Source organism: Aphelocoma coerulescens, chromosome 8, assembly GCF_041296385.1.
Source record: "Aphelocoma coerulescens isolate FSJ_1873_10779 chromosome 8, UR_Acoe_1.0, whole genome shotgun sequence".
Taxonomy (NCBI): domain Eukaryota; kingdom Metazoa; phylum Chordata; class Aves; order Passeriformes; family Corvidae; genus Aphelocoma; species Aphelocoma coerulescens.
Window position 1 is genome coordinate 10,167,595 of NC_091022.1, and position 27,773 is coordinate 10,195,367.

At 36.5% G+C, this 27,773-nt stretch overlaps 1 protein-coding gene and 1 long non-coding RNA gene across 13 annotated transcripts in view; one reads left to right on the forward strand and one right to left on the reverse strand.

The window, feature by feature from the left end:
• Positions 1-27,773, reverse strand: part of KCNT2 (potassium sodium-activated channel subfamily T member 2) — a 115,680-nt gene that overhangs the window by 10,258 nt on the left and 77,649 nt on the right. For 4 of the 8 annotated variants that reach the window (XM_069022369.1, XM_069022366.1, XM_069022364.1 and 1 more), the window contains 13 exons: positions 25,227-25,335; positions 22,965-23,021; positions 21,765-21,914; positions 20,407-20,636; positions 19,533-19,749; positions 18,187-18,292; positions 17,788-17,960; positions 16,086-16,157; positions 13,336-13,470; positions 8,772-8,883; positions 5,993-6,094; positions 3,229-3,312; positions 1,772-1,900 (listed from right to left, as the gene is read on the reverse strand). In XM_069022369.1, the coding sequence (XP_068878470.1) occupies positions 1,772-1,900; positions 3,229-3,312; positions 5,993-6,094; positions 8,772-8,883; positions 13,336-13,470; positions 16,086-16,157; positions 17,788-17,960; positions 18,187-18,292; positions 19,533-19,749; positions 20,407-20,636; positions 21,765-21,914; positions 22,965-23,021; positions 25,227-25,335 (1,676 nt within the window). The remainder of the gene's footprint in view (positions 1-1,771; positions 1,901-3,228; positions 3,313-5,992; positions 6,095-8,771; positions 8,884-13,335; positions 13,471-16,085; positions 16,158-17,787; positions 17,961-18,186; positions 18,293-19,532; positions 19,750-20,406; positions 20,637-21,764; positions 21,915-22,964; positions 23,022-25,226; positions 25,336-27,773) is intronic. The other 4 variants (XM_069022370.1, XM_069022371.1, XM_069022368.1 and 1 more) reach the window with 1 other exon arrangement.
• Positions 1-27,773, forward strand: part of LOC138113730 (uncharacterized) — a 55,086-nt gene that overhangs the window by 4,451 nt on the left and 22,862 nt on the right. For 3 of the 5 annotated variants that reach the window (XR_011152309.1, XR_011152308.1, XR_011152312.1), the window contains 2 exons: positions 7,559-7,608; positions 11,868-11,981. This is a non-coding gene — a long non-coding RNA (uncharacterized lncRNA). The remainder of the gene's footprint in view (positions 1-7,558; positions 7,609-11,867; positions 11,982-27,773) is intronic. The other 2 variants (XR_011152310.1, XR_011152311.1) reach the window with 1 other exon arrangement.

The following is a 27,773-nucleotide window of genomic DNA, read 5'->3' on the forward strand; positions in this document are numbered from 1 at the left end:
GATGGTCATAGTTCCTAAGTAAAAAGAGTGAATTACTTTTCTCTTATTTCCATTTTAAAGCTCTTACCCAATGACATTTTTCTGGCTTAATGTACTGAAAAGCTAAAATGATAACCTATACTAATATTTCATTAATGAAATTAGTAAAAAATTCCTTTAACTTCAAAATAAACACATTGCAGAACAATTGGGGCTTTCAGCCTCTCTGCATTTGTAGGTCTCTATCCATAAAGACCACAGATGCAGAGACAGATGTTGCTCTTTTGTATTCTGGAGAAGAGGTAGGTGAGGGAGATTTCCCTGTCCCTCTCTAGGGGGGAAGGTTGCACAAATTCTCACTCACTAAACAAAAAATTGTACAAGTATTTGTGTGAAAATACCACTGGGGGTCTGCATTCAGAGCCTTCAGTTTAAAAAGACCAACAACTGCTTTTTCTTCACTTCATAAATAAGGAGTGCTATTCTTTCACATATGTCCAGTACCTCACAATTTGAAAATTTAACTAGGAGGTTTCTCCAACCTCCCTCCTTTACTCGTCTACCTGATTTAACTCAAATTCTTTGTGAGATTACCTGCGAAAGTTGGTAGGAAGTAATAGCAGAACTCCTATTCTCTTTTTTTGGACCTGAAGTTAAATAGCCAGGCCTGAATGTGAGCATAAAGCATTGCCATGAATTATATCTTATCCTTATTTAATGAATTCTTAAAATCTGCTATGTTCTCTCTTTTGTGGAAAGCTGTGACAGACTTTTTTTTTCATATTAGCAGTGAGGCTGACGACATTCTTCTCCAAGGAATGATTTTGCTGGATTATGTTAAGGCTGCTATAGTTCAACAGACATTACTGCAGTGACAGAGTCCACTGGCTAAGCTGTAAAAGCCATCTGCAGAGATAGCAGTGATCCACAAAGAGATACTCTCAGTGAACTGGGCGGAATCTTGCACAGCTTTTTGTCACCCTTTTTTAAAAAATTATCTTCTGCAGTTACTTCCTCAAGAGCAAATCTTGGCAGTTAAGCATTATATGCCTTGATTTTTTCTAATATTTTTCTGCAATATGGAAAATAAAGTATAAATTTCCTATCTTGGAAATTAGTGTAAACTATGTCTGAGTATTTCAGAAGAAAGGAGAGAGTTGTTGCATTTTAAAGCCATGGTTTAATGAGGTGGCAGTAGTAATGGTGACATAAACAAATGGATAGTACATGACAGAAATCAAAACTGCCCAAATGAAAAAATTATATTAAATAGTCAGGGAAAAGTATTTTTGCCATTCTTTTTATACAGAGAGATGGGGAAATGTACACATTTCTGTGGCAAACACAGAAATACATATAAAAAATATTACTGCTGTTTGGCAGCTAAACTTAGATCCCACAATACTTTGAATAACACTAACTAGAAATGAGCAACAAGAGAATGAACTCAAAGGTCACATGAGCAGTGAAATGCCACCTGTTTTGAGCCACAGTGCTGGTGTTGTTGACACAAGAGGGCCTGGTTATAAAGTTTGTTACAGAGCAAACAGGTTAGTGAACACAGGTGAGGTCAGAGCAGAGCTCACTCCCCAGCCTGTCCTGCCCGTGCCCAGCTGTTTCCCATCCATCCATTCCCTGCAGGCAAGCCCAGGAATCAAAGCCCAGGTGTCCACTGGCTCTGGGCACCCCTGGAGCCTGGGGCTCAGCCCAGGTTAGTGTGACTATCCACATGTCAGCAGAGGCCTCTGCACTCTGAGTCAAACCCACAGAAAAGCACAGTGAACTGACCCACCTCAGATGTTGTGAGCTTTTGGGACTCTGTCCTGTAGACTCCAATTGGAATGTCTCCTGTAGAGGAACAAAGCTTCTGATACAGTCTGGCATATGTCCTAATCCACAGATCCTCTTCTGTGATCTTCATCTGAACAGGCAAAAATAGGAAGGAGGACTTTTAACTCTTGAGGGCTTATCACTTGTTCACTATGCTACTCATAAAAAAACCCAAAACTAAACAGTAGTTGGCAATCATCCTATTGTAGTATTGCACCTTTGCTCTACAAAAAATCTGTAACTTCTGTTGAGTTTGTCAGACTGTTTCTTTTGTTTTCTCCCTGTTTAGAAGACATTGTAGTGGAAGCAGTTTAGCATTATGAACTTCTGGTCTTGGTTTAAGATTACTTAAAACTTACAAGGCAGCCTTCACCTAGTATTTATATTTGACTAAAATATAAATGAATAAACTAAATATTGTCAGCAGTAAGAAACTGGTGTGGACAGACTGCAGTTCATGAGTAATTTGAATTTTGTCCACCAGACTGCAGGCTGAATATGTGGGGACAGGGGATTGGGGAGGAAGTAATACACTAAGCATAAGTGGCATAAAGTCTTAAATGAAGCTCACTTATTTCATTACTAGCTTTATTTTGAAATATATGAGTTCCTTTTTAGAGATTCAATTGTACTTTCAAGTGTTATTACATTCACTGTAATGAAGCTTAATGATTGACCAAGAAATATGTAATTTTTATTGACACAACTTTCTTAAACCATCATTGATAACATCCTGCCATTCTTTATAGATCTTCACAAAGCAACCTGTAAATTACTCAAATTGTATTCATCTGTTTACTACTATCCAGGGTATGATGGGTATGGGAGGAAACAGAAAGGTGAGGTGTATTTAACAGAAATTACTTCAGTTGTTTAATTTTTTATATGTGTATGTATATACACATTTAAATTGCATCAAGGAATATTGACATATATAATAACAAGATAACTTTTTAATGACAGCACCTAGTGATTTAATACATCTGACCTTTACATAAAAACTACTTGTGCACTTTATTGCCCACACGAATGGGGACTGGGAGACAGTCCTGGCCAGGCTGTACAATACAGGAAGTGCTTCCTGCTTTTTATATATTTAATTTTTAAATTGGCTGCTGAACTGCCATTCATACTATTTCATATAAAATGCACTATTCCTGTGTCTTCCTGACTTTCCAATTTTCTGCTTAATAGAACACACTGTGTTTTCTTGGGGAGATGTTTTTTGCTATGGAACTGAAAATGGGTATGTTTTCTGTTTAATTTCCTCATCTTCTCCCTGATGAAAAAGGAAACAGATGGCCTTTCTTGGACATTCACAAAAGGAAATGCCATACAAAGAAAGTTAAAGTATTTTGCAGACAGTACAGAATCTTCTCTGGTACTCTGTATTAATTTAATTTTTTTTTAGTAACTTACAGAACAAAGAAACCCAGATCCTGGTGTGGTGTCAAGTCCCAGCAGAAGTCTTGTGATAGAAATCATATAATCTTTCACAAACGACTGCAAGATTTTTTAACAGGAGAGACAGAAAAGAAAGAAAAAAGCTTTAATGAATAGATGAGTAGGCAACCATTAGCACCATGTGAGAATTTCAAAGAAATTGCACATCTGTGTTTACAATCCATCTCTTTAAGTGTCTTAATCACTGTAAAAATACCTATCCCTTTCTTTTTGCTGAATTTACTTACATAAAATAAGGTTTTTTTTAATTGGCTCTGCATGTGCATGCAATGTACATACATGATTCAGGAGACTAAGGCATAACAAGGCACAATAAAAACAAAGATGAATGTGTCAGTGGAAGTGAGGTGTTAGCCCTACGAGGTGTGAAATTATAATGAACTCTTCTGTGCAAAAGAAACGCTGGCATCTGTTAATGGGTCTGCAGTCCTCAGTGGGTACCTCTGAGGTGAAACTGCTATTATTTTAATTCACATGAGTAATCTGAAGGGTTTTTAAGGGTTGATATGCCTTGTTCCTCTGCTGACAGAAGTGTGCTGCTGTTGGTTAAAAGGCAGAAATCAAGTTTAGTTTGGAAGTGCAGACTAAGGCCAGGAACAGACATTAGATCAGCTAAAATCACAAATATTTCTCCTCCTGGGTTGGAATGAGAGGGCCATGTGGGTGCTCTTCCAGCTATGGCTGAGCTGTTCATTGCCAGCTGTACTTAGGTGCAGCAGGGCAGCATTGCAGTCCTTGGAATGCAGCACACATGTAGCTCTGTTGGCTTCATGCCAATGCATGGCTAACAAAGGTTTTCACAAAGAAATACCTCACAGAGGTATTCCAGAAATCCTTTAGAGTTGTAGAATCTGTATTTGTTCAAACTCAGATGCTAGATGGATTTCATTTGATGCATAGTGATTCAACTACTTTCCTTTCTGAATTGGTAGTCTCCCAGCTGGGGGGGGGGCGAAATGTCAAGGAGCATCTTGAAGAAAATTTGTTTGCAACTTAAAATTATTTGCTATCTTGGCTGCATCATTTCTGCCATGGAATTTTCATTAGATTAACAAGGGTATTCACCAGGATTTGCAAGACCAAGTTTTCATTTTTCAGTCACTGTCCTAAAAATAATTCAAAGGCATTTTTTTTGACCTATAATGGGAAGCACCAGCTGAACCCTGATGTTCCCCATGTCATTTGCTCTATTTCTTGCAGAAGAAAAAGACAGAAAATAGGACCATGAAAAAGAACAAAGATTTGCTGTCATAGAATTTCTAACTTGGAATAAGAAAGATAATTCTAGAAAAATGACAGTTCATCTATGAGCAGTAGGAGTTCAAAGGAAGGAAAGGTGGAATTTAGGTGAGAATGAGCATGTGAGGCTTTTTGTTCTAAACACTTCCCAGTGAATGGTGTTACTCTGTCAAGTCATAGCATGACTGTTCATGTCTAGGAGCAAATATAAAATATTGAAGTTACTTGTGTGCTGGCGGGAGCTGTTGATGACTGACAGATCTGATTCTATATATATTAGGGTATTTTTATCTTTTAAATTTTATTGTATGTGATGTCAATATTCTGAGGCATTATTATGAAGATGTTTTATCTGTAAATACATTTATTTCTAGAACCTTAAAATATATATGTCCATATAGACGACTGGTTTAGATATTAATGACTTCTTGAGAAAAGTTTAGCTCCAGGAATTTTTCCATTTATGTTGGATTTGCCTTCAGGGAATTTATTTGGAAGTAAAATTGTGATGAAAGAACACCTTTCATGCACCAAATTACCAAGTAAATTAATTTCCCCACAAGGATGTTTTCCACCTGAATACAGAAGCATCCACAGGCTCTCCCTAGGTACAGGCAAAGCAGGAGGCTGCTCAGGTGAGCAGATGATGTGGGCCATGGTGGTGTTCTTGCTTATGCTGTGTGCCTTGATCCGTGAAGGGTAGCGCTGGGGGCTGCTGCTTGGGCATCCTGGTGTGTCAGAGCGTGCAGAGATGTGGGCACTGCTGAAGAGTGAGCAATATTGGCCAATTTTCCACCCTGAAACTAGCAACTACTGCCTCCATTTGCCCTGACTCTGTATTTTCTGATATTTTTTCTCTAACTCTCTGAGGCTGTGCCTTTCCCTTATTCTCACTGACTGTCATCACTACTTCCTAGATTCTGAGCAGCAAGGTTGAACTGCTGCCTTTTCTTCCCCACTGTCTCTTTGTAACCCCTGAATGTACTCCTTGCAAGGGCAGGAATGGCTTACTTTACAATGTAATGATTGGGCCTCTCAAGGTCTAGTCAACACGAGTAAGAGGACAGGACACTTTCAAGTAATTGAGGCCTTTATGAACAAATGTAGGAGATAAATTACACATTAAAGTAATTCTGTTCCTTTCTGTTTGGAACATGATGCTGTGGCAATGGGCACTCCTTTTTTTATTGCAGAGTACAAGCTTTATTAAGCTGTATAATCTGTAATTTATATTGGCCTTATTGAAGCTATTTGACTGTGGAGAGGTACACAAACAATAATATGTAACATCAGATTTTGTGCAATTAGAGGGCGATTTTGGGATTGACAACTGAACTAATACCATCACATGGAGCATGCTCCATGATCTTTTGCCATTGATTGTTCCCAGTACAGATGCACTTTACTGGATCCTATGTTGGTTAGTGATTAAGCACAATAAAATGGGTGGTAATATTTGTGTTAAGTCTTTTCATAGTACCTGATAAAGCAATGTGTCCAACATGCTGATGCTGAAAACTCTGCCAGCAGCAAAGGGCAGTCGAAACATAAATGCCAGGTTAGATCCCTTCTCCCGCTCTTTCTGTTAAGGAATTAAAAAATAGGAAAAACTTTTAATGCTGGTTTTGGAAGGGCTGGAACAAAAACATGAAATAGCTATCTTGAAAGAAATCAAAAGTGTAAAAATCCCTTTACTCTCAACATAGTTTCTTCCTGCAAGTATTTTGTTCTATGTAAAATAAGACACCAATAATAAGAGGTATCAATCTCTTTTTTTAACTCATATGTCATTATTGTTTTTTATTGCTTAACGTTAATTCAAATCTGCTTAATAACTGAATGATATTAAAGAAAAAAATGGAGACAGGAAATAGGAGGCTTCCTCCTGAAGGTTAAAAAGGCAGCCTGCCTTTGTGTAAATCACTGCAATACTGCCATCCCATACTGGGCCATCCCAGATAGATTTATGCTCACCTAACATCTGTGTGCTTATCCCTGTGGAAGATACAAAATCACAGGATTGGTTTGATTAAAAGATACAGGAACTTATACTTATTTCAAAATGATCACTTAGAGCTTTAGAACTTTTATCGTTAACACCTGCAATATTTACTTGAAAAAAAAACACAGCAAACTAAAGTGTGAACCTTATCCAAAACATTACAAACCCTTTCTTTCAGGAAAGAGGGAGTGGTCACCTAATTTTTTTTTCTCACACAAGACAAATGGAGAACATAGATATTAAGTTTAGAGTGTGGGTGTTTTGTTTTTCCTTTTCTCTGTTGTATAAAGGCCACTGCTCTCTCCTGTGTCAGGGCTGAGTTTACTGTCAGATTTATTTATCTCTAAAATGAGAAAAGTTGCAGCTGCAACAGCAGATGGTCATCTGATTTGTGTATCTGTCTTCTGCAGCCCATTAGGTTGAAAAGCCAATTTTGCAAGAGTGTTTCACTGCTACCTCAAGGCAACTTGCCTGACATTCTCAGTCTTTCTGAAAATGAGGTGCTTAATGCAGAAATAACAAGCAACTCTATGTTTGACTGCTTTAGGTAATTTTTACTGGAGTTTTTAATTGCCTTTCATTTTGCATGAGGGAGTTCTGAAACATCAAATGAACTACAGCACCACCTGTGAAGTTCTCCCTGTAAATGTTAAGATGAAGTGACTGGGAAATATCAACAGCAGGCAACTGCAACAGCAATGAAGAAAATGGTCTTTCTTTAAGATAATTTATCTACCTCTGTTTCAGCAGAGCATAGTTTGGATAGGAAGTTCATTAAATGTTCAGCTTCCAACCTATCTTGACAACTTTTGCACAATAAATTAATAAAGATAGTCAAGAAGCTAAAATATTTTTAAGTATTTCCAGAACATTTGCTTCAAAAATTAAGAAGGCGATGAAAGCAAGAAAGAACTGAGATAAAACCCCCTGGTTTCACTGCCTAAAGGCCACCCAAATATTTACATCTTGTGGTCAACATGTACGTGTGATATTTAACCGAGTAAAAGATTTACTTCTCATCCTTATCCTGTCTCATCCACACAGGCTGAATTTTTGCAGCATTCAATTCCTCTGTAAGAAACTGGACTGGGAAGGTAAGTTTCTATTAAAAAGGCTTTTTTCCATTAAGTATATATTGAAATTAGCTAGGTGAATATTATACAGTAAATAGGGAACTCTCTGAAATCCCCAAAATCTAGGAAATTTACGGTACAGCTAGGAAATGGAAATTATATGTTAAATCTATGATAATGGTAATGATTTTGGCATTAATTCAAATGCACCAAGATATGTAAGATATCTGAGGTGCACAGACTGGGAGGCTACATGAGAAAACCCAGCAATCATACTGATTGATACATCGATAGGGGAGAAAGACAAGACTGTAGTGAAGGATTTCTGCCCTTGAAGACTGTCACAGTGATATTATTTGTCTCTCACAAACTCAGAAAATGGCCTGAAATTTCATGAAGGTAATACTAATACTGTAAGATTTGGGGAGTGCAGAGGTGGGTAGGTCAGATCACCAGTGAAGATCTGTGAGAAAGAGGATTGTCCTTGAGGTCAGAGTGTTAAAATGATGCACAATATTACTTCCTGTGCTCCACCTGTTTAAGTAACAGTATTTTGAACAAGCAAATTAAATTTTATCTCCATACAGCCAAACAGTTTCACAGTTTGAAAATGCCAAATATGCACCTTAATGTATATAATATCAAAGTTTTATCTAACATTTATGCTGTCCTTATCATCACTCTGACAGAGAATAATTGCTGTTCTCAAATCATCACAGTAATGCCAATATTTCTCACAGATACACAGAAGTGTGTACACAAGACATCATTATAGTGATGATATATTAAAGTGAAGTGGAATTAAAAACAACATTATGATAAAAACTGTATGTTTTAAGCATTTAGTCAGTTAAAAGATGTTCCACATTAATTGCCTGTGTCAGCCTCTTGGACAATTACATTAGCTCTAAATATTCAATTATCCAAAAATATTTAATTTTCCTTGAGCAAATTCCACCAGAGAGTTGCTTGATTAATATTGTATTGTAAAGTGATGAAATCAAATCAAACTTTCTTCTTAAATAAGGGTAGAATTTTGAAAAAAACATTTTCTTTTACAGTAGCTCTACAACCATAAATCATTTCACTGTTTCCACTTGTTTTGAAATCATTGCTACAAAATCAGAAAAATTAATAAAATTGTAACATTTAAGTTGGGGGTGAGGGGAGGCAATTTTCCTTACCTTTTCCAATTTGGATAGAGCAAGAGAATAGCAGTCTTTGGCTCTGAACTGCATGAATCTCATGTTGGCTGGATGAGTTAGTTCTGTGATAATGCTTAGGCTGGAGAACAACCTGCATTTTAAAAGAATGTCATGGTTATACTTCTAATTGTAACAGCTCACAAATGTAAGGCTCTACGTAAAGCTACAGCTTGTGCTCGTGTCCATGTTTTTAATGAAATCCCTGAAACCTGTGGTGGGTCTGGGCCCAGTGAAATGCTGCTCCAACAGCAGAGGAAACTACAACACATCCCCTGTAGAATTCACAAAGAAGCACACACTGAGCTTAAAAAATACTTAAATGCTAGAAAGAAACCACTTAATTTCATTATCAGAGGTTTTATTTAATGATTGCTACAATATCACAAATCTGTAGGAAACAACAAAAAATGCAAAAGTATAAAGCTTGCACTTAGTACCTGGTTGCATGTAAACTACTACTGATTTATGCACCCTTTCCAGTTGATTTTTCTGTTTGTATGCTGTGACTACAGTCTGAGCAATATAGATGAAAAGTGACACTTGTGGGAGTTGCTGAGAAAATGTATGTTTATGTATACTTATGTTCTCACTTTGAAATATTTACATATACAAAATATTTATAACTTAACACCAATTCAGGCTTCCAGTAACAAAAAGCAGTGAAGAAAGCTCAGCTGTGAACTGGCTGAATTACACAGATTTTCAAGCAGCAGACTAAAGAGCCCCTCCTCAGCACTCAGGGCTCCAAGAAACAGAAAGAAAATCATAGTTTATGCTACTTAAATACTAAAGAAGTTGGAATAGGACTCATATTATTATTATTTGAGTATTTAATCTACAGATTCATGTCAGAAAATGAGATGTACATTTGTAGCCTCTTCTGGTGATCCTGAGGGTACTTATCTATACTTGGCAATAGATAATTGTAGTACTATTTATGTCACTGATGTGGCTTCTGTCTCAGTTTTCATGGAAGCAGGGTTTAGTAAGTTAGTGTCAAATGGAATTCAGTGCACCTTTTTGCAAGTCTTGTCCTTTTCCCTCACTTTTGCAGGGAGAAACGTCACTGAAATGGCAATTCAAGCAGAGCCTAAATGTGAGGAAATGTATATCCAGACTGTCTGCCAATGTGTTAATCCCATATTATATTTGAAAATTAACACTACAGAATTCAGAATTAGGAAATTAAAAGCTTATCTCATAATTAAATATACACAACTACAGGAGAAAATGCAGGCTGCTATGTTTCTCCTAAAGATGGTTTAGTTTATTAGTGAGATATGAAAACTGATTTATATTAGGAAATCAGTTTCAAAACTGGTATTGGTAAAATATTTTACTTAAAAGTGCCTTTTAGCTGAACTAGGGGAAATTACCCTCCAAGTAGTCAGGGACAGATTGCTTCTTGCCCTGGGTGTAAGGCACACTGCCTGCCAGCTTTCAGCACTGGAGGAGGCTCCTTCTGGGCAAAGATCCCTCTCCTCTACCCCACTCTAGTGAGAAAGGACAGGATGGGGCAGAGAAAGCCCCACTAGCCTGATGGAAGACATGGCTTGCTGTTGAACTGGCTATTTGGAAATCAGACCATCAATGCAATGCCATCATAGCACCTCGTTTGGTTTATCTCTAAGTTGGTGCTGACAGCTACATGCCAGCCAAAATACTGACCTGTTAGGTGTACTGCTGGCAATAGGCTTCCTGCAGGATTTGAAACACAGCCTTTAAGAGGTTAGCTAATAAAACTTTATAGTAGTACAGCCCTACTGCCTGAGGAAACCTGCTGCTTTTCTGACGTAGACTGGTTGCACATAGGTAAAACCTTATAAAATGAAGGCCTTGTTGCCTTTGTAAAATCATGGCTCAGGCCTGTTACTTCGGCTAAGTAGAAAAGAACCATGGGAAAGAGACACAGTTGAATTAGGGGTAGAAAAAGATGCTGTTGAGCATTGCATGTCCACATCGTGGTGCGTGGGGGTTGGCTGAATGACGCTTGTTACGCCTTAAAGCTGTGTAAACCAATAACCGGCCAGCTGCTTCAAAAGGCCGCATTCTTGCAGTAAAGATCTCTCCTCTGCACCTGCCTGAGGACTCTGCATTGCTCCTTATCACAGCAGTGGACTCACACCTGTCTACAGGGACTCAGTGGTTGGCTTCCCCTTCCATTTTAGAAAGTGAAAAGCATCTTAAAGCATAGTCCAAGACTATTAATTTCTCCTTTTCTTTTTAAGCTGTGATAACTTGTTCTTTCTTAGTCAGTGTGCCCATTCGAGTCACACTTCTGTACTCCTAACTATGTTAGACAAGCTAGTGCTGTGTCACAGTTTTAATTGGGATGGCAGAGCTTCTAGCCCTAAAGGTGCTGATAACCCTGTCCTTATAAACAATAAATCTGGCTTCCAGGGTGGGGAGCAAGCTCTCCTGGCAAAGCAGGATTGCTAATTTATGTATATCGGGGAATAATGTCAGAACAGGGGTATGAGAACTGCCAGCCTAGGCCAAACAGTACTGCAGCACTCTCACATGGCTTTTTCAAGCCTGAGTAACTCACATCAGGGATGTTTAGATCAGCCTGTATCCTCTGAAGGACTTCACCTGGTGAGACTAAAGTGGAGTCTTCTTCAATGACGTGATATCGTCGAGAACAGCATATATTAAATCCAGGGGTTTAAAATCGCTCTTTAACACTACAGTTTGTGTTAAATGCTGTTGCTCTCTACCATGTTCAGTCTTTTCTTCATTAGTTTCTGCTATTAGTAGCTATTAATAAGTGATGAAAAAGCCTTCAATATCTTTTTAGAGGTCATTTACAAAATTATTTACCTTGGTGCAATGAGTGTAGTTTATTCTGTAGAACAGGTAAATGCCACTACCTTATGCCTCTTCCCAAAGCTTACTTAATTCTGCCACTTTTATATAATATAAAAAAATGCAGTGACATTTTTGTACATGTTCTAGGGAAAAAAACAAGTTTATGCAATACATTATTTGTGAAAGTCTATAAAGTTTTATGAAGAAGTATTGTTAAGTCTTAAACCAAGATATTTATTTTAATTCACTTTGATTGTAAATACGCAGTGTTAATACTGAACCAGACATAGAGTTTGTATGTGAGTTAAAGCTGCCATCTAGTTGCAAACATCGTGCAAGACAACTGAAGGAGTGTACAGAACATCTAATTGGATACCTAAGGTATGTAGTTTCCTATTAGGATCTTTTACAAAGTAGAGCACAACTATGGGAAAAAACAATTGGAACATTGCAAGTTTTATTTTTGATATAACTCCTTTTTCCATTTGGGGGTAAAATGTATTTCTGAAAAATTGATGTATGTAAAAAACCTCAGTGAGATGCCTTAGCACTGTATGGTTAGGAGTGGATCTGAGTGATGCACAGATAAAGTTCAGTTATAGGTTCAACCCAAATTTCGTAAGTGTGAGTACGAAACAGACCTGTGCACGTATTGGGTACCAATTCAGAAACTGAGTTAGAAAAAGAACTAAAGTTTCTTGTGCATTGTAGATTTTGATTCTTTTGAGCACATGCAGAAATGCAAACAGCATTTAACTGCATTCTCACAGATCTGCGTTTACAAAAAAGCTCCATTGAAATACTTGTATTTTAATGAGCTCAGTTTTCTAAACCACTGAAGGATTCAAAGGACTTTTACTATGCACCTCTCTCTGGTCTTTTGTGGAAGGCTTGACACAGAAAACAAGTAATTGCAATAGAAGCAGTGTTGAATGATACTCAATTTTCTTCCAGGTCTTACTAGAATGAACACCAGGAAGTGCTAGGCTTAAGCCCCAAATCAGAGAGGCATTTTGTAGCTGACTATGTAGTGTGTTTTGTTTTGTGTGAGATTTTTGGGGGGTTTTTATTAAGCAAATATTTTTCTCTGCTCAAACTGACACATTTTTTCATACTTACTGAACGAAGATATTTAACACAAAGGCTTTAATGAGGAGAGCTCTCAGAAGGAATAGCAAATCTCAGTGTTCTGCTTTTCAACACAGCCTCCTCAGCCCCTTTACTAGAATGATCATTTTATACTCTCATGACTCTTACCACGTTCCTGTCATTTGTAATGTTGCATATATATAAAACCCTAACTTTTGTGCAAAACTAAATATTCAAGGTGTGAACACTTGCTACTAAGTTCATAGTGATGCACTGCTTTCAGCATTACAAGGATCTGTTTTGCATATGGGCTTTAGCATTATTGTGAATTTTCTTTTCTCAACTACCTTTCATCCTAAGTCTTCAAGAGTAACTTTATTTTCCTTCCTGTAAACCTGCCAGCTACCTCTTAAAATGATCATCCGGTTTTGGGATGCAAAGCATTTCATCTGAGCTTTCAGGAGAATACCTCAGGATTCTAAGTGAATTGCTAAGCAGGGTGGGAAAATGTTTGCCTATGTAAGACACAAATTCATGCAAGGGAAAACTTAAGTAGAATAAAAAAAAGAGTAATTTCTTGGCACAAAAGGTATCAAGGATTTCACAATTAATGAGGATGTGTAGATAGACTGCAAAAATGCCTTACCTGAAGAGGGTTTGCACATTCACAATGGTCTTGGCATCTGCCATGTAGTCTTCCTCAGCACTCATGGTGCTTTCTTTGTCCACCACCACCATATTAGCTGCAAAGGTGACCCCACACCTTAATAAGTCATCTAGGCTTTTGTGAAGAGAAAGAGGGAGAAAGAAGCAGGCAACTTAAATATGGAACACCTGAAAGATTAGCCATGGCTGGCATCTGCAGATCAGCTACATATCGTAACTTCTAATACGATCAAGGATAACATCTCAATTAACTGGTAGAATAGAATACAGAATCTACTTCATTAGGTTGTTACAGTCCCTCTCTTTTTTTTTGTTAATGATAAATTTATATAATTTTTTTTTAAATAAGCCTTTAGCAGTTACTTGGGAAGACTTTGGCCTTATCCACTGCCACAAATTGCTCCATTGCAGTTACTTCTGACAATAGAAAAACCCAAATAAATGCTCTGAGTTGCTCTTTCCCACAGTTTTATTTTGGTTTCAAAATGTTAATAAATGAGTTGGAGTGGTCTCAGGATACTTTTGGGAGCAGCTGCAGAGCAGCAGAACTTTGTGCACAGCTGGACACTGTGTGAAGCCCAACCACAGAAAACACAGACAGATGAGTTACAGTTCTCATCATGCCTTGCACCTTTGTCTCCAAAATGAAGCATGTTTCAGCTGTTTTAACAACAACATTTTCCACAGACCCCAAGCACTTTCTGACAAACATGGTGGGTTTTTTTAACAACTTATTTTGGAAGAATATATATCATTATTTTTGAACCTGTGCAATATCATTGATGGTTGTCTACCGCAAAAGAAAAACTGATTTTTTATGATCTATGCCAACAACTGCAGTGCACAAGTAGAAGTCCAAACTTTTTTCTGAGTAATTTGTATTTCTGCTTTTTCAGACTTTCAGTTGATCCCTGAAAATAGCAGCATATTCTGAAATACCCAGATTTTTTGCATTTCAGTGTTTCATAAGCTCAACAGCTATTCTTATTTTAGCAGTTACCTTTGGCTAGCTTGTGGAGAATTTGAAAAATGCGCATGTGGAAGTATTATAATTCTAGTTCTCATGTACCTGTAGCTAAAGGTTTCTCAAGATTGACTAGATTTCTGCACAACTGTGAAATCTCTTCAGTTACAGATCTCAAATCTGTACAGGTACCTACTACTTGACATATTTTGATGAAGTCCCTCTCTGCTCTGAGTTTTGGTAAAGCTGCTCTTCTGTGACCCATCTACTTCTAACAAAAAGAGAATGGTAAATGAGAATCATTGCTTTGGTGGTTTTCTATCTAAGATGATGACATTGCTGGTGACCAAATGATAAATATTTCAGATACTTGCAGGTAGTAGGTGGTACTTTGGGAACGTGTTTTATACCCCTTTAATGAGAAAAGGAAATGTGCATGTTTTACAATGTATTTCTTATCTATAGCTGATCAGATCTATTAGTTGTACGTGATTTAAAAACACGTTGAGGAAAACACAGGGAATACGTATGAACTATATTTTTTAAAGTATCTAATTAATGAAAATAGATGTCAAAAAAACCCTCTACAAACTATGGTTGCTTATTGCACCGTGAATTAAAGTGATTTTAGTGTCAGAAAAGATGCAGAAGTTCATGCTGGTATGACTGAACTTTTGAATTCTAAACAATGATTTATTCCAAAGACTACATGCTTCATTTTTTTTAATGCATTCAATTCTAAAAGAACAACAAAACACCATTAGGGAGGGATTTGGCGATTTCCATTTTGAAATAAACTCAGTAAATTTAAACAAAGTTTGATTTTCCACATTAATAAAATAGGTTAAGATCACAGTTATCAACTACTTTGAATACTTTGAGTATTCCTTCTTGAGTATACATTTAATTGTTCTGCCACTATGAGTTCTTTTTAAAACTATTATGGACTTAAGAGTTAAGAAAGTACTAGATGTTAATAACCTGCAACCCTTTCTTGCTTAAGAGGAAAAAATGTAAAGTGAAAAACATTTCTGTAGACCCTTTGTAAACCTCACAAGGACCATGGTACCACCAAGGTAAATCTGTAACTGTATCACTATTATAAGCAGGAAGTAAGTTTTTTGATTTCTATAGGGGGGATTAATATTGTGGACTTGTAGCCCCAATTCAGTATTCACTATGTAGTGAAGCAAATGGTTTTCTTCACATTTACACTCTACGCAGAGGAGTTTACAAAAATACTCCTGAGTCCGTGCTCTTCTCTTGTTTCTGCCTGATTTTTACATGAAATTTCTGTTGCTAAACCTGTATCCATAAACATATATTAGCAGAGGTGAAGACAGAAATGTAGGAGTAAGTGATAATTTAAGTAGTGGAAGATGAAGACTGTTGGACACATTCAAGACTGTTTGCATTCTGTAGCTATCTTTACAAAACCTGAGTCAATGAATTCCAACAAGTTATAACTCAGTACAGACTGACACTAGAATCAGGGGTATAATCTGTTCATCTCTTGAAATATATGAACTCACCTAAATAACAGTTAATCTTATGTTTTGAAGATATTAACTTGTGCTTCCTGTCATGCTTTTCACATGAGATCCTTTATAAATGAGAAATTTGAAATCCCAAATTACAGCACACAGACACAGACTATGCATGCAAAAAGCTCATCTCAGCTACAACACGCACACTAAAACATGCAGTGACAATACACACAACAAACCACTGAGACTACAAAGTTTTCTAACAGTTATTTCACCTACTTGTCGATAGAGCCCACCATGTAGTAAACCATTGGAAACCAACAGATTGCATCCAGAAAATGCATATCTGGCCTGAGCAGCAGACGGAATTACAAAATGAAACACAGTATCACAACAGCAGCATCTCTTCTAAAATATTTCAATCAACTGGTACTTTGGGGTTTTCTTAAAAAAATAACTTTTTTAAAGTTTGGCATTACAATATCAGTTTAAGCAGGAGATAGGTTTTCAGAAAGCTGTGAATCAACAGTTTGCTGTGATCATAAAGAATGATCAGAATTAACATGCTTATATTAATAAATGCACCTCTAAAATCAGAAATGTTATGGCACAGGACAATTCCAAATATCAGAATGAATGAGTGATGTCAAGGACACACTACCAAGTTATACTCCAGTGTATGCCTTAGGAGGACTTAAAATAATCATCAAGAATTCTTAATTAAAATGTGAAGTGGAAATCGAATCATCACTTGGGTTTTGTGACCCATACTGCTTTTCAAGCCTTTCAGAGGAGTAACTGCAAACGCTGCATAGAGGGAGACAACACTAAGGGTGTTGGTTTAATTAGCAAGCAGAGCTTTAACTTCACATTAATCAATCAAAAGTGGGTTTAGCCATGAAGTGTCTCAACAGCATTGAAATGTGTGAAGTAGGGCACTGTGCTGACAAAAAAAGCTGGCGCTAGAGGGCCCCATGTGCCCATGGCTTTGCTCTCGCACTGCCAGTGGAAGCGATTCAGCCTCATTTAGGCTTCTCAATTTGTGTAATTCACTGTATATACCATGGTACCTACATAAAAACCTTCTGTTGTGCAAACACAGGTGACTAAGGAGCTGCCTGAGGCAAAGTGGGACACTTCACAGCAGGCCTTTGTAGAAAAAAAATCACTTAAACTGGAACAGATCTACGCAAAAGGAAGTGTCAGCCCTGGAATCACAACCTACAAGACATTTTTGCTTTCTTAGCTTGTTCTACTTTTCTTTGTACAGTTAACCTCTGTTTCTGTGTCTTCAAACTGTGATTTTAAGTAGCTGAGCTGTACCAAAAAAAAACCCAAAAAACTGATTCATTATCAGATTATAAATGAGCCAGTATTGGCAGGGACAAATTTGTCCGAAATTTTAAAAGCAAGAAATGGAAAAATCCCAGCGATCAGCAGACAGATATAAAAGTAACAACAATACTGCAGGTTTTAATTTTCATCCATGGCTTTAAATAATTTTAGACTAAGTGTGTCTGTGGGTGTCCTCTTGGTTTAAAGAACTGTTTATCTTTGAGTGTAGAGTTATTAAAAATATCCCTAACTGGTCCAGGCCAGTAAGTGCATTGTGTTAAGTAGGTTAGTGCTGTCGCATAGCTGTGAAACTGTTACACAGCTTGCTTTTTACAGTGTTTATTAAGTTACTTAATTTTAGCAGTAGCATTCACAATTTTGGGGGTAATTTTAAGAAAAACTTAGCTGAAACATTGGCATCAAGAATAAGGACATTTAAGTTTACTATGGCCATTTACAGTCAGTAAAAGGTCAATTTTGTATAAGACAGTGACCATAGGGTATGATTTTTGTCACTAACTTTTCTCAAAGATAAGTGTGCCATAATGTTTTTGATTTTCAGCTGGCCATGTGAAAAGTGGTCATCTATTGAAATAATGGTAAAATGAGTTTAAAACAGCAGAGGGGGTAACAAAAGTCTCCTTACGGATTATCGAGCAGTAATACAATGGGGTTTAGTTCTTTCTTTGGTCGGTAATAAGCTCTGAGTGGGACAATAAAGTTATATAAGCCATTTCCAGCAGTTTCTGCTGCAACTATAATTAATTTGTTTTTGAATCCGTAGGCTTTGGCATCTTCATAGTAGTTATGCTGGCATCCCTAAAATCAAAGTAAGAAACAAGTTCAGTGCATGTGAATATTGCATCAGATGACCCAATACAGACGTGGTGAGACATAAACACTTGGTGAGGAAAAGGAGGAAAAAATATATTATAGCAAATGCTGCACAGACTTCATCTCTAAGGAGAAATCAGAATTTAGCTCTATTCAGATGCAACAGACAAATGAGAATGCAGGGCTATCTAGTAACAGAAACTCCCTTTACCTTATCTAGTCTTAGACAACAGAAGGGGACTTTTTCATGCAGAAGATGACAAAAGGTGGGAGAACTTCCAATATAAGGAGAGTAAGGAGGATAGCCTTTGGCATACCTAAAATAGAAAAAAACCATTTTTCAGTATAGCACATTACCAAAACACAGGTGACTACACAAGTATTTTATGGGATGTTTATACATATGTCCAGGTTTTAGAGTCAAGTACACAAAATGAACTATGTTTAATAATTAGAGGTCAAACAAATGTATTTTGCAGCCAATTCAATAGAACTTAGTGAAAGCTGCCATGCTTTTGAGGACTGAAGGAATTTTGCATGGGTTTTTGAAAACAGTCTGCTGTATCATAGTGTGCTGTCATAGTGTTTTGAACTGGAAACTTTTAAGTTAAAAAAAGAAGGAAAGAAAATAGAAATAATTGTACTTCTGCTCTTCCTTCTCCAATTTTTTTAAACACTTATCAAGAATGAGTGAAGTCATTACCTTTTTGCTTTAATAACATACTTTCAAAATGGCTGAATAAATTCTAAATGGAAAATCCTCTACCCAATGAGATGAAATTTCTAATTGACTGTAGTTTTGTTTTTTTTACAAGAGGCCTTTTAAATCCTGGTGTTTCAGTCTGCATATTTAAGATGACTTATCCGGTTAATTTTTTCTCTGGAGTTTGACAGTCTTCCCTGGGGCGTCTCATGCTTGTCACTGGTGGAGATGGGAAACTCTGCTGGTTGAGGCACTGGCTTAATTGTGTATTTCAGTTTTAACACCCCTGTCAGCAATCCCAATAAACATAATTGCTCATCTGCACAGCAGGATTGAATCTTCTGGGTTTATCTGAATAATGCATCATTACTTTCAGTAACACACTAACAGGCATTTTGAATTAGATGTGATCATTTTGTCCCATACTGCTTTTTTGTCATTTCTGCATTTTGAAATCACACACCCAGCCCCAGCACCCAAAAAAGCCTGTTGGATATCTGATTATCACTGCAATCTCATGACAGGTGTACTTATCTGTTTACAACTTTGTTGAGTGCTGACTTAGTAATTATAGAAAGTAAAAAAAAGGGCATAAAATATGCTATGAAGGGATTGCAATACATCACTACAGCTTTTATAACTGCAAGAAGAAAATTTCTGGCAAATGGAAGAGTTAATCTGTCATAGGCTTATAACATTCTGCTAGCATTTCCTAGAAGGGAATAATTCCTTAACTGTGCTTCATGCCACTTGCTTTCTACAAGTCCTCAGATTGATCTGCATGTCAAAAAAGATTATTGATGCTTTTTATATAGTATTAACTTTTCACCCTGTTTTACGTGTACTATACGTACTCTAAGCCTGCAGAGACTTCATCATCCGATGGAGTGGTTTCATCCTCTGACTGGTCACTGAGCAGGTCACACGTGTGAAGGGAGGAGGAGTCTGCAACCTCCAGCACTGGGGCTATGCTGGGCCTCCTGCCCTCCTTGCCCCCCTCGGCAGGAAGGGCCAGGGTGGCCCCGCTGGGCCCGCGGCACCCGGTGTCCTGTAAATCGATGGCCACGGTCCCTACGGGTAAGGGAAAACATTTCCTCAGTGTGCTGCTTAGAACATTTTAATGAGATTCCTGTAATTAGTGGGGATTCCCTGACTGCATGGCAAAGGACTGACAGCAACACTATGCTAATGGCATACAAAACAAATATTTAAACTGTACTTGAGGAAAGGAGCACTTTTCCTGACAATTAGTCTATGTCTTCTTGTTAACTACCTCTTTAAAATCATACCTTATATAATGAGTCCATATTTATATGCATCAACAACCTGCAGATTTTACTAAATGGTGTTTTTTAAATTAAAGAAGCTCAAGAAAACTTCTTACAAACAATCAGGTATGAATGCCAAAGAAGTACTCGTGATCTACCCAGTTGTTTTGCTTTGCATACACTTCACTGTTACTTTTTTATACCAGTCTTAAGTAGTTTAATTCCACATTGTCAAGTAAAAGAAAAAGAGATCCCAATTCCATTTGTTTGGGTTTTTTGTTGTTGTTTTGTCTGTGTTTTGTTTTTTTTTTTAATATCAAGGAAAATGTTAAAAGTTTTTATAATAATTCTTTCTATACATGATTATAGTTTCTTAAAATTTTAGGAAGTTGCTTTAAAATGTACTACTCATGAGATAGGAATATGTTGTGATGTAATTTTTTATTCTTTTTTTACTTACCCATGCTGGCAATTATACTGTGTACTGGTAACCTAGAAGCTCCATGATAAGATAATTTTGATTCATGATTTTGTCTATGCTTTTCTTGCTTCTTAAAAGCAGAATTCTCTTCTTTGGTGATATTTATATAAAAGCATATATCTGTAGAACTCATGATATATCGAGGACCTGGATTCAGCAAAATGTTTTTGTTATCTTCCTTTCTAACACCAATCAGACAGACTCCAAACCTTAATTAGAAAAGGAAAGGCATGGTTCACTTTGCATAGTCCTGCAAACACCAGAATTTCCATTGTCAAAACTGAACCTCAGGTGTATTTTTATTCTTTGCACATTATGAACATTTGCAGCTTTCTGGATGACAAAGATGTTTGAAAAATGTTTTCTGCTAAATAGGCCACTTCAAATCAAGCAGTTTTTCTGAGCTCATGAATTCCTAGGCAATTGAGTGGTTTTTGTAATGCCCATAATATTCTCCTAATGTTGTTCTAGTTGATTTTTTCTGTCAGATGAATAGTCCTTTTTGGGAAAATATTGGTAGAAAAATGGATACATGATATGAAAAATTATTAATCATGTTAAATTGTTTCATTATTTATAAATAATGGAAACCATTTTCATAATTCATTTTTTAAATTTCACAATTCACTTTTAGAAATGTATTTGATTAGTGATAGAAAATAAGGAATTACAGCAAAACCCTCTTTCTCTCCTTGATTAAATATGAGAATAAACCCAGCATTTAGGGTTTGAGAAATGCTTATTTTATCAAATATATACAAACATACATGAATTGTGTTTAATTTGTATGTTCATCTCACAGAGCAGCACTGGATACGTGATGCATCATCTGCACTTTAAAGCAGGTATGTTATCATCTAACAGAAAGAAGAGTTTGAGGTTTGAACAACGACCAGAATGTGCCATGCTCCACTTTTAAATCGTACATTTTCCATAAAATGAACATGCCACAAAGGAAGCCAGATTTCCAGCTGAGTCTTAAATAAATAAAAACCTCCCACCCTCCCACCCATTCTTTTCTAGATTACTTTGGACTTGGGAAAGGATTGGTATTCTAGGAAAACCCCTCTAAAGTGCCTTTTTTTTCCTTGTTGTCCAGCTCATCATTTATATCCTTTACATCCTATTCTCTTAGACTGAGGTGGGCTCTACAGAACAAACATAAGCTTTTACCTGACCAGCTCTGACTCACAGAAACCTCCATATTAGAGGTCAGATATTGAAATGCAGAAACAGAGTAGCGTGTACTACTGTGCCTTTAGTGCAAAGCTACGTTGCAGGCAAAACAAGTAATTATTTCTTTGAACCTTTAATGGTAGATAGGAAAATAAACATACTTTTTATGTGCATGGAAAGAAGCATATGTGAAGCTCTTCCCTTCATACTCAGCAAAAAAAGTACTTTCTTCCAGGTTAATGTGATACACCTCGTTACCAGAGCATCTGCCATACATTTTCTGCCATTGTTCTGGTGATTGCTGACTCTCCCTGAAACATAAAGAGAATAATTTAACACTTAATGTAAAACTCTTATTAATCAGAATGGTACTTCTTGTCAATAGAAACTACAAATATCTATTGAAAATGTCCCATGGGCTAATCTGAAAGAAATATTTGAGGTCAAATCTTGGTAATATTGTAAGTACAGAGATTATTTTAATGTATTAAAGAGCATTTTCTGCTAAGTAATAGACATATAAGAGTATGTGCTTTAATATCAGGAGAGAGATGGCTCAATTAGTTTAAATTCACACCATAATAAGTAGATCCATGGCAATTTGAGGATGACAGGTAAAACCAGCAGCATGCTCTTTCTATTCATAAAGACAGTTTCTTCACATGCTTAGTGGCAGACTCTCTGGTTCCTGCCTGAGTATCATTAATGACAACTTATGTAGGAAAGAGTCATTTGTCTTTGGTCATTTTATCTGTAGGAGAGATTTTTCTGCATTTGCTTATCAGTGATCTTTACCCTCTGGGTATTTTTGGTTCCTGTGTCTTGCAGACTATTACAAGTACATAGCTCCTTTTCTCTACTGCAAGAAAATAAATGACAAAGCAGATCATCCTTTACTCTGTGCAGCTGCTGCCCTTAATGCAAACAGTTTAGTGTAAATGTTCCAAACCTCAGCAACCCCAAAACTTGTAGCCCTGGAGCTCCTGGGAACTTCTTTAAGTTTCGTGTGGAAAGAAGGTTCTGCCTGCATGAGTTTCACTGGAGATAACTGATGTATATATGCACACGTATGTGCAGATAGGTCACAAAACTGACAAGTGTTTTCTGTGTTTTGCCACTTGAGTGAAGATCTCAATATATTGGGACATGCTCCTTTATCCTCATTTATACATTTTCAATATCTTAACACAATTTATATTTTTTTTCAATTTACCATGTTTCTCCACCCTCCTCAGGAAAACATTTTCTTTCAAGATAGAAATAAGTAAACCATTTTTGTTGCACCAGTCCAACCAGTGTACTGAACCAGGTACAAAACAATGTAATTTCAGAACGTTTTCCCCCCAAAATAAAATGGTCACCTGTTTAATGTCTGCTTGGTTCCAGTGAGTTGTCTGAAACCTTCCCATGGGGCTGTACTGTAAAGATCACATTAACTTCAAGTCAGAAAGGTTATTTTCTTCCAATATTTTGTATTGTCAAACAAACCCTAATAGAGTTGTATTACTATTTTAGATAATCAGATAACAGTTAAACATAAATATTAAGATTAATAATTAAGACCAATAATGAGATTTTAAGTAAGATTTGGGGTAGAATTTTGATGTCTTACAGACTAAAGATTTGAATTCCATGAACAGCTGAGAAGACAACAGGATTTACACCTCCTTAACAGGTATTTAAAACTTGAGTCCCACATAAGGTTTAAAGCAGGTGTTAATAGCAAACGATAATAAAAGGATAATTAAACAGGAACTAATGTAAAGGAAAGCAGTTCATTAGTAACATTGGAAGTCTATTGAACAAATTATTTACATTCTTTTCATCATTTTCTATATTGTGTAGATCTAATTTAGTATTTCTTTGGTTTATAAATACAGGTATAGTTAAAATTTTTATTTGTAGTTTAAATAATCTGCTTTCACTTCATCTTTTTACTTGGCCAAACTCAACTGCTCATATGACTTCATCTTTCATACGCATAAAGGTAATTTAATCTATTTTGACAATTAGTAATTAATTTACCTCTTGTTCAACAACAAAACAACATGTAGAAAAGCCAAAAAAACCCCTCTGAAATATAAATTAGTCAAATCCAAAGGAGTTTTATGTCTGCAGTACAAGGACAAATGCCCTTATTTTGGAGTCTGTCTGAGAATAAATGCTCTGAAGAGTGCTGACTACAGTAGATAAATAATAACTAGACATTTTCAATTTTTCAGTCTTTCTGTATAAATACAGAAGAGTATTCTTACAGAAACATACATTGTACATTCTTACAGAAACACACATTACTTAATCCTTCTGGATTCAAAGTAATGCTACAACTATTTGTGCAAAAACTTGGGGTTTTTTGCTCCTAGTATCCAATGACCAGAGTAGAAAACAGTTACTTTTATTATGCTGATTACATCTATTAATTCTGATTACAAAAGAAATCTTAAGCACTTTGAATTCTGTGACAGGTACTTTGCATCACAGTTGGGAATTTGTAAATGATCAATATGACTGTTAAAAAATGAAATGCTGAAGTTCCTAAGTACAGCAGAAAACATTTCCCTTTTGTGTGTTTGCTTTTGTGCTGATGCAAAATTCTCTGGCAGCTGTTAGGAACACTGCTCTTCTTTTATGTGCATGTAATATGAAATAACTGGGAAAGGCTCTGTATTCTGTGCATGTCACAGAATGAAAGGTAGGCAGGTAAAAAATGTATTTCACCATGGTGCTCAGCAGGTATCAAAACAATGTTTTGTTGCCTTCTTGTTAGGATATTCTAGTGCAGACAGTGCCATTAAAATCTTGACATTTGCTGTTCTTAGTAGTAAAAGTTCTAGGAAAAATTTCTGTTTTCCCCATTCTGGGCAAAGGGGAATACTAGAAATGTCATACAGAAGGTTACTAACTCTGCTTATAAATATATATGTACTGGGTTCATGGTTACTTGAAAAAAAATCAGTGTTTTTACAAGACTTGTGTAGTGCATATGCAGGTATTCCATTTCTACAGATGGATTTTGGGATTTATTCCTTTATGCATCTGTGTGCCCACAACATTTTAATCAAGAATACCTTATTATTCCAAGAATCAGCATAACAGAGATACACCAGATGTGGTAAAATTATTTTAGTGAATTCAGAGTTCTACTGTTCTGCAGAGGCACCATAATTCTGCACCCCTTCCAGCCATGCAGTCATGTTAAAAATCATGTCTGTTTGTTTGCCTCTTAATGTGCAGGCACAGAAGAGCAAATACCATATGTTATCAAAAAACCATTTTTTGAGTTCATTGAAACAGATCTTCAAATTAACATATTAAATTAGATATTCTTAGGACTTGTTAGTGCTCTTAAGTAGAACTTTGTGACAGATCTACAATTCCATCTACTTTCATATTGAGAAAGTGGCACAACAGCATGCAACTTTAAATACTGGGGGGAGGGGGTGTTCTCTTCAAAATTATACTGCTTTGAGTAAGGGATTTTGATGCTTTTATTGTGCAGAAAGTTGCATTTTCTTTTTTAAAACTGTAGTTGTGTGGGAATTCAGGGTAAGCTGCTTTCCAAAGAATATCAGCTATGACTTTTCCAAGATGTTTTGGGGTTTTTTATGGAAGTATATACTTACTGTCCCCTAGATGTATGAACCAGCAGAGTGATTAATGTAGAAGTAGCTGGGCATATACAGTTTAGAGCTAGCATAGCATATTTGAATTCCTCTTCACACACAACGTGATCTGCAGGGAAAAAAAGAAGGATATAAATTGTTTTACAAAAATACTTTCAACTGAACAGAATTACCACTTCCTTGTCTAGGGAAATGGTGAAGATGCATCAATCAAAATTTGGCCCAAGATCTTAATCTTGTGCTTGAACCTTGGAAATCAGCTGCGTATGATTTTCCCTATCTATGCTGTCTAAAATGGATGGCTACTGTTCTAAATCCAGATCACAGATAAATGGTCTCCAGTGCTTGCTGATGGCATGAAAAGGAAATAGAAATTATTCTTTAATGTGATTCACATATACCTGTGACAGTATTGAAATGGCTATAAAAAGGGACAAGCACAAAACTTGTAAGCTCTTGTCAGTGTAGAAACGTAAAGTCAGATAGGTTTTGTAAAATCATGAAGGCATTTAATACTAAGTCAGTTTTTTCCCCTCTGAATTTAGTATTTGGTTCTTTCAATGGGAGCAGAATTTGCTTCTGATCAGAAAGAATATTACAAGTAGTACAGCTGCTGATCAAAACACAGGCCACATGAAAATTGCTGAGTAAAGGTAGGCAAATAACCTCCCCACCCAGATCTGAACTGTGTACATCTGCTTCTGGTTTCACCAGTGTCACTGAAATCCTTAAAACCACCTTGCCTCTCTAAGTGGTTTTCCTGACAGAATTTATAGTATAGCTATAAACATGACATTTACTGAAAATAAAAGTGAAGGCATATTTTGTATGCCTTCTTTGTTCCATTTATTTTGAAATATCTAGAAGCTTTTCAGTAACAGAATCATTTACTACTGAATGGAGAAATTAATTCTCCCATTTTCTGAAGATCAGGGCCTATTTAAATGTCATAGGGAAGGGATGAATTTAGTTATATAAAGACACTGTCAAATATAGAACAAAATGAGATTTCTCCTCCTGTAAATATATTTCAGCTATAGCAATTAAATATTTCCTGCAGAAAATATTTCAGATAGAAATATGTTCTTTTAGCTGACCATATGCCATTAATAAACCTACTTGAATTTCAAACCAGAGATTTTGAGAGGGTAAGGCATAGACTACTGCCTGAATGGAATATCTGCAGTCCATAACCATTAGTCAGATGGCAAAGATTTATGAAAGTGAATACCAACTTCCTGACACTGAAGGAGAATTCTCCCTATTTTTTAATTTGTATAGGATTTTGCCAAATAACCTCCCCTTTTTTTTGTTTGGAATGTTGTCATATTTTAGTGAAACATTTTGAAAATATGAGAAAAAACACACAGGGTAATGGGGGTAATGGCTTCATCATCTGTTATTTCAGAATTTGTACTTGAACCCAGTTGTACATGGTGTCCTAAATAAATAGAAATGGAAGTTAATCAATCACAGATGGCACAATGCAGATGAAAACTGAAATTTCAATCCTCCAGATGCACTCTAACATATATGGTGAACTTTTTTGGCAGATGTTTATGTAAAATATAATGTTACCAAAGAATACAGCACACAGCAAACAGAGATTGCTGTCCTACATCAGCCTCTTAATTGTGCCTCTGTTGCCAAGTGTTTTACATCAGGAGCCTTGGAGCTGGACTTGCAGGACTACTTCTGCACCTGTTGGAGACTTTGATCTTCTGCAGTTAAGTTCTTATATTAGACACAGAGCAGATCAAAAATGCCTTGCTCATTTTTCCAGTTATTTGACAGTTTATAGCTTTCCTATAACGTTACTGTGTTTTCTCTCTATGCTCAGGGCTTGTGTTGTGGAGGATTACACAGAACTTTTTCTGCTGCTTCCTTTCTGAAGTGAGCAGGGAGGAAGCTGGATGACAGCTCTCCCACTCCTCAGGTCTGAGACATCAGTCATGTCCCCTGACAGCAGGTACCAGAATCAGCAAATTACTCATTCAGTGTGACAGCAAAGCAGCCCAGGAAACTGCAGTTTATCTTGAAGTGAATATTAAATATGTCAAATCAGCTTCCCAGAAAAAGAAGTATTTTGATTGAGTTTATACTAAAGAAATATTACATTTAGAATTTCCCTAAGTTGCTGTTTCTGTTGAAAATATATTTTGACAGAGGTTTTGTTGCTAAGTCTGTCTCGAATGGGTGTAGTAATGAAGTGGGGTGAGTTATGGTTTCTGTAATGTTACTGACAATAAAACAGACTCAAAATACTGATTTATGCCTGCAGCAGCAGCCATGTGGTAAGAATGACCTAGACCAGGCACAATTATTCTGAGAAACCTTACTTTTGTCAATTTGATAAGTTAACATGACCACTACCAGATCAGATAGAGAAAAATGCCCATCTGTTACTTCTAGACTATTTTTAGCTGTAATTGGACAAATTAATCATCAGCTGCATTCAATATCCATTTTGGTGAATCTGGACTATATTTCTTTGAAATAAACTACTGAAGGGTTGATGTCAGACTTCAACAATCTGTGCTAATTCAT